General features: G+C 58.2%; 2 protein-coding genes across 4 annotated transcripts; one reads left to right on the forward strand and one right to left on the reverse strand.

Annotated features, from left to right (window-relative positions):
- Window positions 1-1,221: 1,221 nt before the first annotated feature.
- SSR4 (signal sequence receptor subunit 4) lies at window positions 1,222-5,436 on the reverse strand. Of its 3 annotated transcripts, XM_078064238.1 has the most exons (7): window positions 5,354-5,436; window positions 5,004-5,080; window positions 2,994-3,112; window positions 2,179-2,253; window positions 1,923-2,012; window positions 1,551-1,616; window positions 1,222-1,391 (listed from the first exon to the last, which is right to left on the reverse strand). In XM_078064238.1, the coding sequence occupies exons 1-7, from the start codon at window positions 5,434-5,436 to the stop codon at window positions 1,287-1,289; spliced, it is 615 nt and encodes a 204-aa protein (XP_077920364.1). In that variant the 3' UTR covers window positions 1,222-1,286. The 3 variants fall into 3 exon arrangements, with proteins under 3 accessions (XP_077920364.1, XP_035976372.1, XP_035976371.1); XM_036120479.2 differs by lacking the exon at window positions 5,354-5,436 and having other exon boundaries at window positions 2,994-3,109; window positions 5,004-5,247; XM_036120478.2 differs by lacking the exon at window positions 5,354-5,436 and having other exon boundaries at window positions 5,004-5,240.
- On the forward strand, window positions 5,360-15,224 carry IDH3G (isocitrate dehydrogenase (NAD(+)) 3 non-catalytic subunit gamma). The gene is made up of 13 exons (XM_078064239.1): window positions 5,360-5,515; window positions 9,391-9,447; window positions 9,753-9,764; window positions 9,996-10,093; window positions 10,522-10,634; window positions 11,834-11,894; window positions 11,993-12,125; window positions 12,266-12,399; window positions 12,734-12,836; window positions 12,926-13,072; window positions 14,520-14,614; window positions 14,698-14,758; window positions 15,023-15,224. The coding sequence occupies exons 1-13, from the start codon at window positions 5,435-5,437 to the stop codon at window positions 15,122-15,124; spliced, it is 1,197 nt and encodes a 398-aa protein (XP_077920365.1). The 5' UTR covers window positions 5,360-5,434; the 3' UTR covers window positions 15,125-15,224.
- Window positions 15,225-15,239: the final 15 nt, after the last annotated feature.

The following is a 15,239-nucleotide window of genomic DNA, read 5'->3' on the forward strand; positions in this document are numbered from 1 at the left end:
GCCTTGTGGAGAAGGATGGGACTCCAAGGGCCCAGTCCCTGCTGCAGGATACTGGCTGGAGGTCAGCTGGAGACGGGGGCCAACTGTTGCCCTGGCATCCCTCTCCAGTGGCTGGGGGGGCTCACCCTATGGGCACTAGAAGCACTCCATTCTCGCCTTGGGGGAGAGGGGAGCACTGGAGACCCAGTGCTCTTGGGATGTGGGCCAAGACGGGCCCATAAACTGGAGTCCCTTGCCATGTAGAAGCCAACACTGGGACTCTGGGAAAGGTGGTACCGGGAGGGCTAGCAACCCTTAGCTACTGATGCCCTGGAACAGTGACTTCACATTTGGGTCCTACTGCCATTGAGCAGAATCAAGAGCCACTGAGCGGCCAACAGCTGCCATCGTCCACCCTGTCTGCCCCGCACAGGCTGTTGGCAGAACATGGGGACCCTTTACTCCCTGGCAGTGAGGGAGGGGGCAGCAGGCATCCCTTGAACTCCAGAAAGCCCACCCACCAGTACTCCTAGCCTGGTCCCATCAGCAGCGGACTCAGCCCCAAGCCTGCTGTAGCCCTGCCCTTGGGAGTAAGGAGCCAGCTCTTCCCCAGGGCCTCTGAAGTGAGGACACGCTGGGAGGCCACAGAGGCGGCGGGGTGTAGGGCACGGACCGAGCGCTACTCAGCTGCTTGGCTAGCGGCTTCAGCTCCGCCAGGAGCTAGGCGCCACCCCCCCCCCCCCCCCCGCACGGTGTTGCCTGGCGACAGCAAGGGAAGTACTCGCTCCCACCCAGGACTCCACCCCGGAGGCATTCTGAAGGCAGCTGGGCCTGCATCTACCCCTGCCGTGATTGCTGGACTTCAGGGGAGTTGGGAGCGGCCCGGCCTTCTCTGGGCAGTTGCTCGGCCAGCAGCTGGGTGAGGGCAGGACAGGACGGGGCAGTCCTCTCTGCCCGAAAACAGCACGTGCAGGGCGGAAGAGCAAGCCCAGGCCCTGCCCAAATCCGCGCAAGCAGCCGGGAGAGACAGGAGGCAGACACAGGGGGCGGCGGGCAGGGAAGGCTGAGCTGGAGGCCAAGGAAGGAGAGCCCGCGATGGCAGAGTGCGGAGCGAACACACGAGGCTCAGGAGCTCCAGCCCCGTCCGCACTCAGTGCCTGCGCTGTCCAGGTGAATACGGGCGCCCGCTGCCCGGCTCTGCCCATGTGTAGAAGGCACGACAACGTGAGTTAGGACCCCCTGTCCTGAATACTGGTTAGAGCCAGCAACTGTTTATTGAAAGTAGCAATAGCCCAGGGGTGCCACCTTCAGGCCTGGATGTGACTCTTGGCGCTGAAGGCCAGGTAGTAGATCACTAGGCCGATGGCTGCAGCCAACACCTCGGTAGAGACCCAGGGCCCGTTCCAGGTGCCCTGCAAGAAAGGAGACCAAAGCCAGCTCAGGGGAGAGCTGGGCGGGGAGCCAGCCAGCCCCAGTCACTCTCCCCCTAGGGCACGAAGGCTCAAGAAGGGCGAGGCTTGCTGTGTGCTCCCTGCTCTCCCAGACACAGGCAGCCTCTGCAGCCCACTCACCCGATGGTCCACACTGACTGTGAATAGGGGCGGGATGACGGAAATGTCCTCGTTATTTCTCTGAGCCTGCAAGGGAGATGCTGGGGTCAGGGGTGCTGCCAGGTGGGGTGGGGAGGGGTTGGACAGGCAGTAACGTTGGCCCGAGTCATGGAAGAGAGGAGAACCGGGCAAGAGAGGAGCATGGGAGGTGTAGTGACAGGTGGGGCGAGTGGTCAGGAAGGTGCCCACCCGGCCGTTCTGCTCTGCGAAAGCGAGGCCCCTACTGGCCTGGAGCTTCGGTGAGAAGGGGCTGCAGGGTGGAGACGGCTGTGGAAGTGGGGGGTGCTCTCCCTCCTGGAGGCCTGGGAGGGGCTCCAGGTGACGGACCCTCACCTTCCTCAGGAGGCTGTAGGACTCCTCATCGAAGAATCTGACCTCGTAGGTACCTGCGTGGGCGCTCTTGTGGTCTAGGCTCCAGGATACCTGGGTTGGGGATGTTCGGCAGCGGTGGGTGCAGTGGACAGTACCGCCACCAGCCGCCTGCGTCACAGAACCTCAGTCCTCCTCCACTGGGCCGCCCCTAGGGCTTCCAAGTCATGCCAGGGAGCAGGCGGCCTCCCCTCAAAATGACAACTATAGCATCCCTTACCTGATAACGCCCCACATCCTGGCCCCGGGTGACGGGAAATTGTTTTCCACTGACATCAGCATAAAGAGCCATGTTCTGGGAGAGGGAACAGAGAGAGTCACCTTCTCCCCTCTCTGGCGCTCAGCAGAAGCCCCACTGTGCTGCCCACAGCAGCCCCCATGGCCTATGGGCAGGGAGCACCACGGGAGATCCACGGAGGTAGCCTGCCACAACCCAGGGCCGTGCCAGGAAGCCAACACCCACCGATGCTGTTACTGCCTCTCTGCAGGTCTCCCCTGCGGGGGGGCACATACCCGCTGTGGCCTAGCCTCCCTAACCTACAGCAAGCCTGTTAACTGTGAACAGAGGCAGGATGGCTAAAGTGTACTCGTAATGCCTCTGAGTCTGGAAGCGGGTGTTGGGGTCAGGGGGTGCCCAGGGAGCCACCCAAGGAATGTTGTACCCGGACCAGAAGGGCCACGCCTTGGCAGAGAGCAACGAGAAAAGGGGTACAGGAGCCTGGGGGCTAAACTCCTGCGGTTTCTCACTTCGGCGTATGCTCTCATCAGGCACAGCAAGACGTCTACCTACGTTTTCGCACCTAGGCAGAGCAGATTAGGAAAATGTTCTTTTAACACCTGCTTTAAACAGTCTGGCCTAGCTGTACCCTGACCTCTCTCTCCTATACCTGTAAGTCAAGATCCTCATTCTCCCTGTCTGCATGGGTACATGGGTCTGACCCCATCAACTGCCAGTGAGGAACTGATGCCCCAGGTCCCAGGCTCACTGCCTGCCTCTTGCCCCAGCACCTGCTGGCTGAACCCCCACTGCCTCACCTGGACCCTGTTCTTGCACGTCAGGGAGATCTCCACGATGAAAACAGTCTCAGTGGAAATGACGGCATCCGAGGTGGTGTAGTAGGAAGGGGTGATCTGGGGCTCCACGCAGGCTTCTGCTGTGGGGAGGAGGTAGACGTCTACGTAAAGCCCAACTTGTATGTGCTGGGCTAGGGGGCAGAAGGGACCACCCAGACCCACTTCCCAGACCTTGTCAGCTGACACACAGAGCCCTTTGCAACCTGTCTGGTGGGCTGTGGGAGACAGATAAAAATGCTTAGTCGGAAATGCAGCAGTAAGGGGGGCGGATAGGGTGGGATGGCCCTGAAGGCAGGCTGGGGATGTGGGATGGATAGAAAGGCTTTGTATAGGTGGAACCTAAATGTGAGGGCAAAAGATGAGCAGGGGAGAGAGAGGGAGGAAGAGAGATACAAAAAGTGTGTGTTTATTGGGGGAAACGGCAGCAGCTAGATGGATTCACTGCACAACTGGTACCTGTGCCTGCACCTGTGGACAGGGAAGCCACGCAGTGATTTGGGGCTCCAGCCTGCCTTGGAGCACCCCGGAAGCCCAGGGGGCAGACGGACTTCTATTCAGAAACATGCATGGCCCTGGACAGTTTACTTGAGATGAAGGGGTCTCTGCCTCCAGCCACAGTGGATAGAAGGCCAAGACTGGACCCAGCATTGCCCAAGGGAAGGAAATGGGCACAGCTTGTCCCCTTTAACAGGGCTGCCTGGAGAGAAGGACGCCGTGCCTCTGCCACCGCCATGCTGCTAGAGGCCTAACTCCTACAGGTTCTACGGAACGCACTGCCTAAATCACAGGGTGCCAAGCAGATGCTAGCAGCGGGGAAGTTCTCAGCCAGCTGCTCTCCGGATGTGAGCTGGCACAGCCACGCATTAGACTGAGACAGAGCTTTGGGTCTGAGCAGCAGGAGGAAGATGCCTAGGAACATCAGTGGGGGGTGGTTCTCAGGAGCCACGTCTGTGTCCCACTAAGCCTGGCCGTTTTCCTATGGACCCTGTGGAGCACCAAAGGGTTTTACAGCCAGGTTTGTCCTTTCCAGACATCACTGGCTACACCATGGGTAATTCCCAAGGAGCAGGTGAGGAGGGTGCAGGCAGGAAAGGCAGTTAGGCTGATGAAACACTCCAGGCACCAAAGGCTCTGACCCGAGCAGGGCAGGTAAAGTGAATGTGTAGAAGGCATCCCGGACCCAGTCTAGGCTCCCCAAGCTTAGCGCTGGTTCTGGCAAGGAGCTTCACCTAAACACACTTCTGGACTCCAGTTTGAGCTCAACCCTGCCACCAGGTGTTAAGAATCTCTCAAGAATGCTCACTGATCTGACTGTGGCTCGGCTCTGCTGAAAAGCCCCTTAAGAATACCCCAGGGCCTTAGGTGAAAAGTCAACAGTCCGGCCTGGCACCCGAGCCCTCCGCCCCTCCCAACCCCTTCTACCTTTTCTTCCCTCTTCTGCTGCTCCTATCTAACTGGCCCGCGCTCATGGTCCCTCTGCCTGGCACATCTCTGCTTCCTCTCCTCACTTACAGCTCCCTGCCTGGGGAGGCCTGGCCCCACCTCACCGGGTCGGGTGGCTCCTCTCCCACCAGCCTACTTTCTCACTCCGGTCGCCCTGCGCTGCAGAGTTTTGCTCTTGTCCGACCCCCGCTCCGAGACTGGGAGCTCCGGAAGGGGAGCAGGGACGTGTGTCACTTTCCCTGCTGGAGCTGGGAAGCGGGCGCACGGGGCAGGCTCTGGGACTCTTCCTCGCGGGAGCAGACGGGGGGGGGGGGGGGAGCTTTGGCTGTTTCTTCCAGAAGCCTGGCTGCTGGGTAAACGTGTGTGGTGCAAGAGCGCGTGGTGGCCTCGGTCGCCGCGCCCCGAGGCCACCTGCCTCTCGGAGGAAGAAGGCCCAGAACCCTGCTTCGCCCGCACCCCTCCTCCCCCCACGCACCACCAGTCGTGGGAGAGAGGCTCGCCAGAAAGGAGCTCCGGCCAGGCCGCTACCTGAGCAGCAGGAGAGGCCGGACAGCAGGAGTAGCGCCAGGACGCCGAGAGATGCCAGCGCCGCCATCGCCTCTTCTCTGCCGAGAGAAAAAGAGAGCGACTCCCCTGAGCACGAGGGGCAGACGAGGAAGCGCGTCGCGTAAGCAGCAGTGGCAGCCAATCAGGCGCCGGCGGGCCGGGCGGGCCTGTGACGTCGCTGGCGGCACTGACGTGTCCCCTCCCCTGACCAGAGGCCCAGGTGGCCGCCCCATCAAGATGGCGCCGGCGGCGGCGGCGGCGCTCTCGGCGCCGGAAAGGGGCGTGGGAACCGGCGCGGCCCTGCGCGTGCGCACTGCTGGGTCCGTGCCCACTTCCGGCACGTCGCACCCATCCTAACTCTCGCGAGAGGGGTGTCTGCGTGTCTGAACGAGCGGCTGCTCTCACTTTCCGTCATGGCGCTGAAGGTGGCAGCGGTCGTCGGCGGCGCTGCGAAGGCGGTGCTCAGACCGGCCCTCCTTTGCCGCCCATGGGAGGTGAGAGGGGCAGCGGTCCGCGGGGACAGCCGCAGCGCTTGCTGGGCGGGTCCGGAGACCGCTGGCTTGCAGCTTGTTTTGGAGCCCGATTGGCTGTGGGCCGCGCGAGGGGCGGGGAGAGGGCTACGCGCCGGAGGTGATTGGCTGTTTTCTCCGCTGTCAGTGAGGGGCTTGGGTGAAGTTGGCCCTTGTCCGGCTTCCCCAAGGGTCTGCATCTTGGGCGGGCGGGGGGAGCTCCGGACAAGCGGGGAGAGTGGGCAGCAGCGGGCCGAGTGTCACCTCCCTAGTGTCATGGTGGGAGCCCTCCTGAGGCGGTCACGTGTCCCGGCCCCCGTCGTTCTTGCCGCCTTAGGAATCCGGTCCCCAGCCCCAGTTCGTCCTCGGGTTTTTTTTGTTGCGGACCGCCTTGTCACTTGTCCCAGTGGAGTTGGAGAACCAGATTTTGCCAGCACCCCCGATACCACACCCCACCCCCGGACATTTTTATAGCCCCAGATGTCTTTTCCCCGCAGCCTTCTGGAATGGGAGGGAGCTAGATTTTCTGAGACTGATGAGGTGGGAGGCCGTGGGGGCTTTGCTTCCTCAGTTCTCCGTTTAGGATCTTGTTTATTCAGGTCTCATTCCTCTTTCTTTACACACTTAGGCAAGGATAATTTAGTCCCTGGGTGGATCGGAAGCCTTCCGAAGCATCAGAGAGCCGGCACTGGCTCTAGGGTCAAGAGGTATGACCTCCAGGCCTAGTTGCCCCCACTGATCCACAGTATGGCCACCCTCCTGTCTCTGGGCTCCAGTTTCCCCTCTGTCTCAAAGGATCTAGCCAACCCTGACCTTCCAGAATCCTGTGAGTTTGCTGACACTCCTTGTGGATGCATCTGATATGCTTCTGCCTTCTGACCCCTCAGGAAGGCAACCCTGTGGCAGCTTATACTTTATGAAATTCTGATTTCTCCAAACTTGCTGATGAGGGGCTTTCCAGAGGCCTGGCGGTTCTGGCAGCTAGGCTCCCATGGGGTCTTGGTGAAGACATTTGTCTCCTCCCTGACCTCTCCTGTGTGTGCTTGTGTCCATGTTGGGGGTGGGGGCAGGGGACACTTGGTAGCTGGGCAGTGCCTTGCCCTGAGACTGGTTGTCCTGGGTATGGGAAGCTTTAGAGATGAACCCCAGGTCTTTGGTCCCACCATTTGGGGTCTTGTGGGAAAATATGCAGCCACCATTGGTACTTGATCTAACAGAACATGCCGAAGAAAGAAGTCTCACTAAGATTTGGAGTGTGGGAATCCTTTGGCAGGAACACATACCACCCTGGACTCCTCTCTTTCTGTGGCGCTATCAAAGGATGACTGACAATCCATCCTCCTGCTTAATGAATGAGCAGTAGGCCTGTGCATGTATCCCATCCTGCCTTAAACTGGGCTTCTTTGATGGGTGGCTTCACAGGGCAGCATGGGTGTGAGGCAGAACCCGTGTAGCCCCCTGAAGGAAGAACGTGCCTGTATCTGTCCAGAGCAAGGTAGGGAAGTAAGTCTGTCTTGAGAGCTCTCTGGGTCTTTGGCTAAAGCCTGAAGAAACCTCTAGTATGGGGACCAGGTGAAGGAAGGGTTCAGCTCAGGTGGTGATGTGATCCAAGGGAGGGGGGTGGGGGCGGTTGCCCAGATACAGAGCTGGGTGCGGGTGGTGGCTCACCACCATGGCTGAGTTACTTGCCTAATGCCAGTGGACTCCCAGGAGGAATTACTGCTGGGAGCCATAGGGGTCTACCCAGTGCCGAACACCGGCCTAAGGAGCTGGTGGGGTGAAGAGGTGGGTGTGCCCTGTTGGGGACCAAATGGCTTGCTGCATCCTCCCAGCAGCCACAGAAAGTGGGCATCTCTATTCTGTGGGTTTCAGGTGAGGACAGGAAGCTCAGCAAGGTTAAGCTGTTTGTTACCAAAAATAGTGGATGGTGGATTTGGACCGAGGCCTCCTTGGCCCCCAAACCCACCATCCCTTCTTCCATTTTCTGATGTGCTCATTAATTTGGGAAGTGTTTCTTATGTCCAAGCTCTGGACCAGGCATTCTGCTAGGTCTTGGGATGACAGTAAGGAGCTGGTCAGACATGGCTTCCACTCTTAGGAGTTTAGGAGTTGGGGAGGGAGCAAGGCAGTTGCTAGGGACAGCCTAGGGAGATTGTGGTTGGTGGGGGAGGGAGTAGGTAGGGCTTTGGGAACCCAGGGGGACCTACAGTTCCACAGCCTTAAGGCATCAGGGAAGGCTTCCTGGAAGAAGCCTCCTTCCACAAGTCCTATCAAGAGCCTACAAATAAGATGAATCCAGATACTGACAAGTGCTGGAAAGAAAAATAGGAAAGCCGCCAAGTGTGCCTGTCGCTGCAGATCCAGGGACCACATCGGATGAGCTGATACCTGGAGCCTTTTGTCCTAGTAGTCCCTCCCTTTCTGGCCCCTGGCTTGGGTGGGGCGGGTGACCGGCACACCAGTGCTGCCCGAGCTGGTGCAGGTGGGTGCCTCATGAATACCAGCCAGGGAGACGCCAGGAGGTGGTCAGTCTCTGCCTGAGCTTTCTAGATTTCTAGCAGGAAGGCATGGCTCTTTGCAGAATGGCCACAGTGACTATGCTATTGCCTGGAACACTCTGCTGCTGTCCCAGTAGGCAAGTGGCAGGGCACCTCCAAGTGACGAAAAGGACCTTGGTTCTGTCCCTTCCTCTTTGGATTGAGGGACACCTGGATGTGTTCCCAGGTGGGGCGTAGCAGGGAGGAAAGTGTAAGGACCCGTAGCCCCACTACAGTGGGGCCTGGGACACAAGCTTCTACCTCCAGGATAATGTGGGGACTCTAGATGGATCACTTCTCAACACCTGTCCCCTTTGGCTCGGATGGCTTTTACTCCGAAGCTGTCAGACATGGCTTTGGTGTGGCCAAACGTGGCTGTTTCTGAGTTAGGGGGTTGGGGACACTCATCTCCTATGTAGGCCACGAAGCAGTTTTGCAATCCTTTATGAAAGCCTTCTAAGAGATTGGAGTCTGTTATTCTATTTTTTTTTTTTAAGACTTTATTTATTTGTTTGACAGAGCGCGCGCACGTGCAAGCAGGGGGAGTGGGAGAGGAAGAAGCAGACTCCCCACTGAGCAGGGAGCTCGATGTGGGGCCCTATCCCAGGAGCCTGGGATCATGACCTGAGCCGAAGGCAGTTGCTTAACCAACCGAGCCACCCAGGTGCCCCAGGAGTCTGTTATTCTTGTAAAAATGGTTGGGTTTTCCGTGCCACGTTTGCTCTGGACTTGTGATTCTGGAGGGCTGTTCCCTGCAGTGCCAACAGTGATTGTCTCTGGGTGGACAGGGGGCTGGGTGCTCTCTTTTCCTCCTGATCTCTGTGTCAGGACGGTATGCTGCTTTTGCAATAAGGAAGAAAAGATTTTAAAAATGGTAAAATGATTGTATTGATGGCCCTGTGGTTGGTTATAATGATTTCCCAATTGTGCCACGTTTACTGTGCCAACTTCTCCGTGTTATAGACAACAAACGTCACTGAGCAGGAATAATTGGGTGAAAAAGAATCAAACAACAAAGGAGGGGGAGGGAGACAAACATTTCTTCCACCACTGACTGCGGGGCTGAAGGCAGCATAAAGGGTCGCGGCGCCCCTCCATGGTGCCTTGGCCGGTGGCGCCCCTCCGTGGTGCTTTGACCCGCTGCTCCTCAGGGGATGGAGGCTCTGGATGGTGGGGTATGGTGGAGGTGAGGGGATGACGCGTGGCACCTGTCTGGGGATGGTGGGGATGGTCCCTCTCCCCTGCCAAGACTTCAACTGGCCTTTGCCAAATTGGCTTTCCGGGCTGGACAACAACTGCTGGCATCTGGGTTCTCTTTGCCAGGTTCTCAGTGCCCGTGAGGCCCCCCGGAGGAGCGTCTCAGTAAGTTCCTGCCAGAGTGTTGCGTGCATGTGTGTGTGTGCTCGCACGTGTGTGTACATGTTTACGCACGTATGCCCCGTCTGTGCACATGTATGTGTGAGCAGGTGTGTGCGTAGAGGCGTGTATGTGTGTGCTGTGCCTTCGTTCCCTGGCCCTCCACGTCCTTCCCTCTGAGGCATGGTCTCCAGAGGTAGCCCACCCCTCCTCCTTACCCGAACTGTACTACACAGTATCCCTGGGGAAAAGGCCCCGTTCCCTGGGCACAACCTTGTTCTTCCAACCTTGGCTGATTGGTGTCTTCTTCCTTCCTGTTCCCCCTCTAGCAACAAACAATTGTAAGTATTTTTCTCATCTGCCTGGTAAGTTTTGGGGCTTTTAGTTGCTTTGGGATTGACCCAAGTCCAGGCGGGGGTGGGGACTGCTTCTGCTGCTGCCCTTCTGAACAAGGAGCCCCCATGAGCAGCCCTGTCTGGGGTGGGGTGGGGCAGGTGGGGTAAGATACCCCGAGCTGGCACCTCATGATTGGCTGGCCCATTGGGCCCACTTTCACCCTCCCCTCCTTCCAGCCTCCGTCGGCTAAGTATGGTGGGCGGCACACAGTGACCATGATCCCGGGGGATGGCATCGGGCCAGAGCTCATGTTGCATGTCAAGTCTGTGTTCAGGTACACAGCCCCTGGGCCCGCCTCCTGCACCCCTAGGGGAGGTTGTACCCCAGGCCCACCTGGGGGGGATGGCTTGAGAACTGTGCCGAGAGGGGCAGTGAGCCCAGGAGCCCACTGGCTGGGGCTTCGCCTGAGCACCCAGTGAGCCAGTGGCAGGAGAGCCATGCGCCCAGGCTTCTCGTCCCTGTGCCTGTGACCCTGTCAGGCTGGCCTGGGCCTGGGGAAGGTGCCACCAGTCCTGCTAACGGTTGTAGAGTTCAGGCGTCTCTCCATGAGTTGGCGCAGGCGGGCCCAGTCTCCTCTCAGCCAGAGCCGGGTCAGGGTGGGCGGCAGTGGAGAGGCCTCTGCACCCAGCGGTCCAGGCAGGCTTCCTAGAGGACGCAGGGGGGGCGCCTGGGGCCAGCCACCTTGACCCAGTTCTGCCCCAGGCACGCATGTGTGCCGGTGGACTTTGAAGAGGTACACGTGAGCTCCAACGCTGATGAAGAGGACATCCGCAACGCCATCATGGCCATCCGTCGGAACCGTGTGGCCCTGAAGGGTGAGTTCGGGGGGCCAGGATGGGACACCATGCACGATTCCTCTCACTTCCAAGCTGATGCTTGTCCCTGGGGCCGTCCAACTGTGACTTCAGGGCTTTTCTGGCTAGGGAGGACCCTTGTGCTTGGAGAGTGAACAGAAGCTTCTGGGGTCCTGTCCGCGCTGCGATTTTGGGATCTTGGTGGCAGTAGACTCTGTGGGAGCCTGTTCAGTAAAGGGCTTCCTCCCACTCCCTTCTCCCCTGGGGCAGCCCGTCTGCTGGGGTCAGCTGTGACCCTCAGAACCTTTTTCATAAACCAGATGTCACAGAGATGCAGTTTTTGCTCTCCACCCGCTGCCTCGGCTCCAGCCAGCACAACTGTGGGTGTCGCAGACAGGAATTTTAGCCCTTCCTGAGTTTGCCGTGGTTTGGTACGCATTCTTAAACTCTTTGTATTACTCATTTTGTAAACTAGAGCCCATCACCTGCTCTGTGTGAGCAAAGCTGAATCCAGCTTGAGCCCCAGGCCCTGGCAGTCCGGAGGAGGGGCTGACGTGGCAACTGCAAGGTGCCTAAGACACTGGGCAAAGGCAATGTAGGCAGGGTGTGACTCGGAGGGGGTGATGGCCCCAGGGGGCCCTGAGAAAAGCCTGCTCTACTTGGCACCCTCTGACGGACCGCCTTTTCCCGGCGACTGCTGGCCCCCTGCTGCTCCTGTTCTTTTTGCCCTGGGTGCAGCCCAGGCCAAGCTCTAGTGTTTCCCAGACAGCCCCCACCTGCCCCTGAGCTGGGGCTCAGGTGGCACCTCGACATGGGGCCTAACAGTGACGCTGGCCAAGGTCACATTGCTGGCGCCAGCCTGGCTAGCCAGCCTGTTAGTAAGCAGGAGTGGTCACTTTCTATCCAGCCAGACCCTGATCTTGCCATTTCCTGCCCAGGGTCTGGCAAGATCTCTTGGCTAGCTGCCAACCCTTGTCCATTCATTTGTTCATTCATTCAGTCCGTCAGTATTTGTCAAGTGCCCCGCCCTCCGTCCTCACAGGGCTTACGGTGGATGTTACACTCGGGCGTTCTGTGAAGTCTTCCTGCTGGTGAAAGCCATCTTCTGCCTGGGTTGGAGCTGCCTTTGGCACGCGTTCCCTTGCTCAGGAAGGGGAGTATGGTGGCGTGGCTGAGCCTGGGGGCCCCCTCTCCAGCCTGTCTTCTTTCTGTCTTGGCAGGCAACATTGAAACAAACCATAACCTGCCACCATCCCACAAATCCCGAAACAACATCCTTCGGTGAGAACCCGGTGCGCGGGGTCGGGGCTCAGTGCGGGTGGAGCGTGCCAGCAGATAGTTGTGGCATTGGCCAGCTTTTCTTTTCTCTGTGTCCCCAGCACCAGCCTGGACCTCTATGCCAATGTCATCCACTGTAAGAGCCTGCCAGGAGTGGTGACCCGGCACAGGGACATAGATATCCTCATTGTCCGGGAAAACACAGAGGGCGAGTACAGCAGCTTAGAACATGAGGTGGGTGAGGCCTGGGCTGTCCCCTTATCCCCTTGGGTCGTGGGGGCTGGGGATGAGCCTGGCTAGGGTCTACAGTAAGGAAGGCCAGACCCAAAGAGAAACCTGTGCCAGAGGGTCTCTTCTCTCTGTCCCTGTCCCAGAGTGTGGCTGGAGTGGTGGAGAGCCTGAAGATCATCACCAAGGCCAAGTCCCTGCGCATTGCTGAATATGCCTTCAAACTGGCCCAGGAGAGTGGGCGCAAGAAAGTGACAGCCGTACACAAGGCCAACATCATGTATGCCCCACCCCTGCTGTGCTCCTGCCCGTTCTGCAAGCAGTTGTGAAACCGCTGAATTGCACACCCTCCTTGGGCCTGCTCTCAGGGACTTGGGGCCCAGAACGCCGGCCGCCCACTAAGGGGCCGTGCTCAGGGCTCTGCCCTCTTGCCTATTCCCTAGATGCGGGTTTACCACAGTGCACACTTCGGGGAGGGAGAGTGGGGTTATGCCTGTCCTACAGACAGGGGACTGGGTAGAGGTTACAGCCCCGCTTCTGTGGCCATCTGCACGCCCCATCCCTCCAGGGGACTACTAACAGTGGCCAAGCTGGTGTCTTATGCCCCCTCCTAGGAAACTGGGCGATGGGCTGTTCCTCCAGTGCTGCAAGGAAGTTGCGGCCCGCTACCCCCAGATCACCTTTGAGAATATGATCGTGGACAACACCACCATGCAGGTAGTTAGCCTGCTGGGCTCCCCGGCCGCCTGCCTCGGTCACCGTGGGCTGCCCGTGCTCAAGCTCCTGTCTGTCTCCTTGTCCTGCAGCTGGTGTCCCGGCCCCAGCAGTTCGATGTCATGGTGATGCCCAATCTCTATGGTAACATTGTCAACAATGTCTGCGCGGGACTGGTCGGGGGCCCTGGCCTCGTCGCTGGGGCCAACTACGGCCACGTGTACGCTGTGTTCGAGACGGTGAGTGGCGCCCGGGCTCCTGGACCCTTTGTGCCATATCGCTCGCGTATCATCCAGTTCACTGAAAGTGTAAGGATCCAGTGCTTTTAGGTTATTCAGAGTTGTACAACCATCACCACTATCTCATTCCAGAATGTTATCATCCCCCCAAAAAGAAAACCCTGTACTTGTTAGTTGTCACTCCCGTGCCCCTCCTCCCAGCCCCTGGCCACCACTCATCTGCTTTCTGTCCTTGTGGATTGGCCTCTTCTATTTTCTGTAAACAGAGGTTTTTTTTTTGCCTTTTTTTTTTAGAATTTATTTATTTATTTTATTTTATTTATTTTTAAAGATTTTATTTACTTATTTGACAGAGAGACAGCGAGAGAGGGAACACAAGCAGGGGGCGCTGCAGTGGGAGAGGGAGAAGCAGGCTTCCTGCTGAGCAGGGAGTCCGATGCAGGGCTCGATCCCAGGATCCTGGGATCATGACCTGAGCCCAAGGCAGACGCTTAACCAACTGAGCCACCCAGGCGCCCCTTATTTATTTATTTTAGAGAGAGAGTGTGAGCGCACGCTTGCGGGGGGCACAGAGGGAAAGGGAGACTCCACGCTGAGCATAGAGCACAACGGGGGGGCTCCATCTCAGGATCCTGAGATCATGACCCGAACCAAAATTAAGAGTTAGACGCTTAACGGATTGAGCCACCCAGGCATCCCTACAAATGGAGTCTTATACCACATGGGCTTTTATGATTAGCTTCTTTGCCTTGGCACAGTTTTGTTTTGTTTTTTTTAACCCCAGCGTAGTATTTTTTTTTTTTTAAAGATTTTATTTATTTATTTATTAGAGAGAGAGAATGAGAGAGAGAGCATGAGAGCGGGGAGGGTCAGAGGGAGAAGCAGACTCCCCACTGAGCAGGGAGCCCGATGTGGGACTCGATCCCGAGACTCCAGGATCATGACCCGAGCCGAAGGCAGTCGCCCAACCAACTGAGCCACCCAGGCACCCATCAGCGTAGTATTTTTAAGGCTTACCCACACTGTAGCACGGCTCAGAGCTTCGTTCCTTTTGATGGCTGAATAATATTTCATCATATGGAGAGACCACATTTTGTTGATCTATTGGTTAGTTTCTATTTTTAAGTCTTTTTTTTTTTTTAAAGAAAGGGAGGCAAAATTTACGTAACGGGGTGAGACCGCTTAAAGTGAGCAATTTAGGGGTATTAACTGCACGCACAGTATCGTGTAACCGTCACTTCTGTCAAATTCCAGAGCATTTCTGGCACCCTGAAAGGGGACTCCGGCCACATTAGCAAGTACTCCCAATCCCGGCCCCCGCCCCCGGCACCCACTGATCTGCTTTCTGTCTCTGTGGATTTGCCTGTTCTGGGTGCTTCACACCAGTGGACTCACACACTCTACGTTCTTACCTTCAAAACCACCACCTTTGTCTGGTCCCTTCTAGGCTACAAGGAACACGGGCAAGAGTATCGCCAATAAGAACATTGCCAACCCCACAGCCACGCTGCTGGCGAGTTGCATGATGCTCGACCACCTCAAGTAAGCCACTTCTTGATGCCCAGCTGTCAGCCCCCGGCCAGCCCCCAGGCTCCAAGGGCTTGAAAGCTGCTCTCCCTCCTTAGGCTCCATTCCTATGCCACGTCCATCCGGAAGGCCGTGTTGGCGTCCATGGACAACGAAAATGTGAGGCTCCTCTTCTCCCCTCCCCTGCCTTCCGCCCAACTCCCTCCCCGATTGGGGGTCGAGCCGGTGTGTCACCTGAGGGGCTGGAGGTGGTGACCTGGTGCTTCCTGCTGCCCCCAAGCGGAGGGTGGGACCAGGGCGGGTCAGGCTTTCTGGGCCTTAGCTGGTGGCACTGCCCTCCTGCCGGCAGTTGCGGCCCCCGCGAGCCATGGGAGACCACGGGCGGGCCCCTGGCGTGTGCTCAAGCTGGCGCGTGTCCCGCAGATGCACACCCCAGACATCGGGGGCCAAGGCACTACATCGGAAGCCATCCAGGACATCATCCGCCACATCCGCATCATCAACGGCCGCGCCGTGGAGGCCTAGGCCGTCCCTGGGAGCGCCTCAGCGCACTCCCCCTGCCCACTCCCCACACGCCGGCCGGTTTGGGTGGGCAGCCCCAGAATAAATCAGCTTCTGTCCCGGCTCTCGGCCTCGGCCG

This window comes from Halichoerus grypus, chromosome X (genome assembly GCF_964656455.1).
Source record: "Halichoerus grypus chromosome X, mHalGry1.hap1.1, whole genome shotgun sequence".
Classification (NCBI taxonomy): Eukaryota; Metazoa; Chordata; class Mammalia; order Carnivora; family Phocidae; genus Halichoerus; species Halichoerus grypus.

What these genes read in the sequence shown, in the direction of transcription:
- IDH3G (XM_078064239.1), top strand. Translation starts at nt 5,435, where the DNA reads ATGGCGCTGAAGGTGGCAGCGGTCGTCGGCGGCGCTGCGAAGGCGGTG. An exon ending in CATGTCAAGTCTGTGTTCAG is followed by an intron (nt 10,094 to 10,521) that starts GTACACAGCCCC and finishes GTTCTGCCCCAG; the next exon opens with GCACGCATGTGTGCCGGTGG. An exon ending in GAACCGTGTGGCCCTGAAGG is followed by an intron (nt 10,635 to 11,833) that starts GTGAGTTCGGGG and finishes CTGTCTTGGCAG; the next exon opens with GCAACATTGAAACAAACCAT.
- SSR4 (XM_078064238.1), bottom strand. Translation starts at nt 5,436, where the DNA reads ATGACGGAAAGTGAGAGCAGCCGCTCGTTCAGACACGCAGACACCCCT. An exon ending in ATGGGTGCGACGTGCCGGAA is followed by an intron (nt 5,081 to 5,353) that starts GTGGGCACGGAC and finishes TTCTCTCGGCAG; the next exon opens with AGAAGAGGCGATGGCGGCGC. An exon ending in CCTACAGCCTCCTGAGGAAG is followed by an intron (nt 1,617 to 1,922) that starts GTGAGGGTCCGT and finishes TCTCCCTTGCAG; the next exon opens with GCTCAGAGAAATAACGAGGA.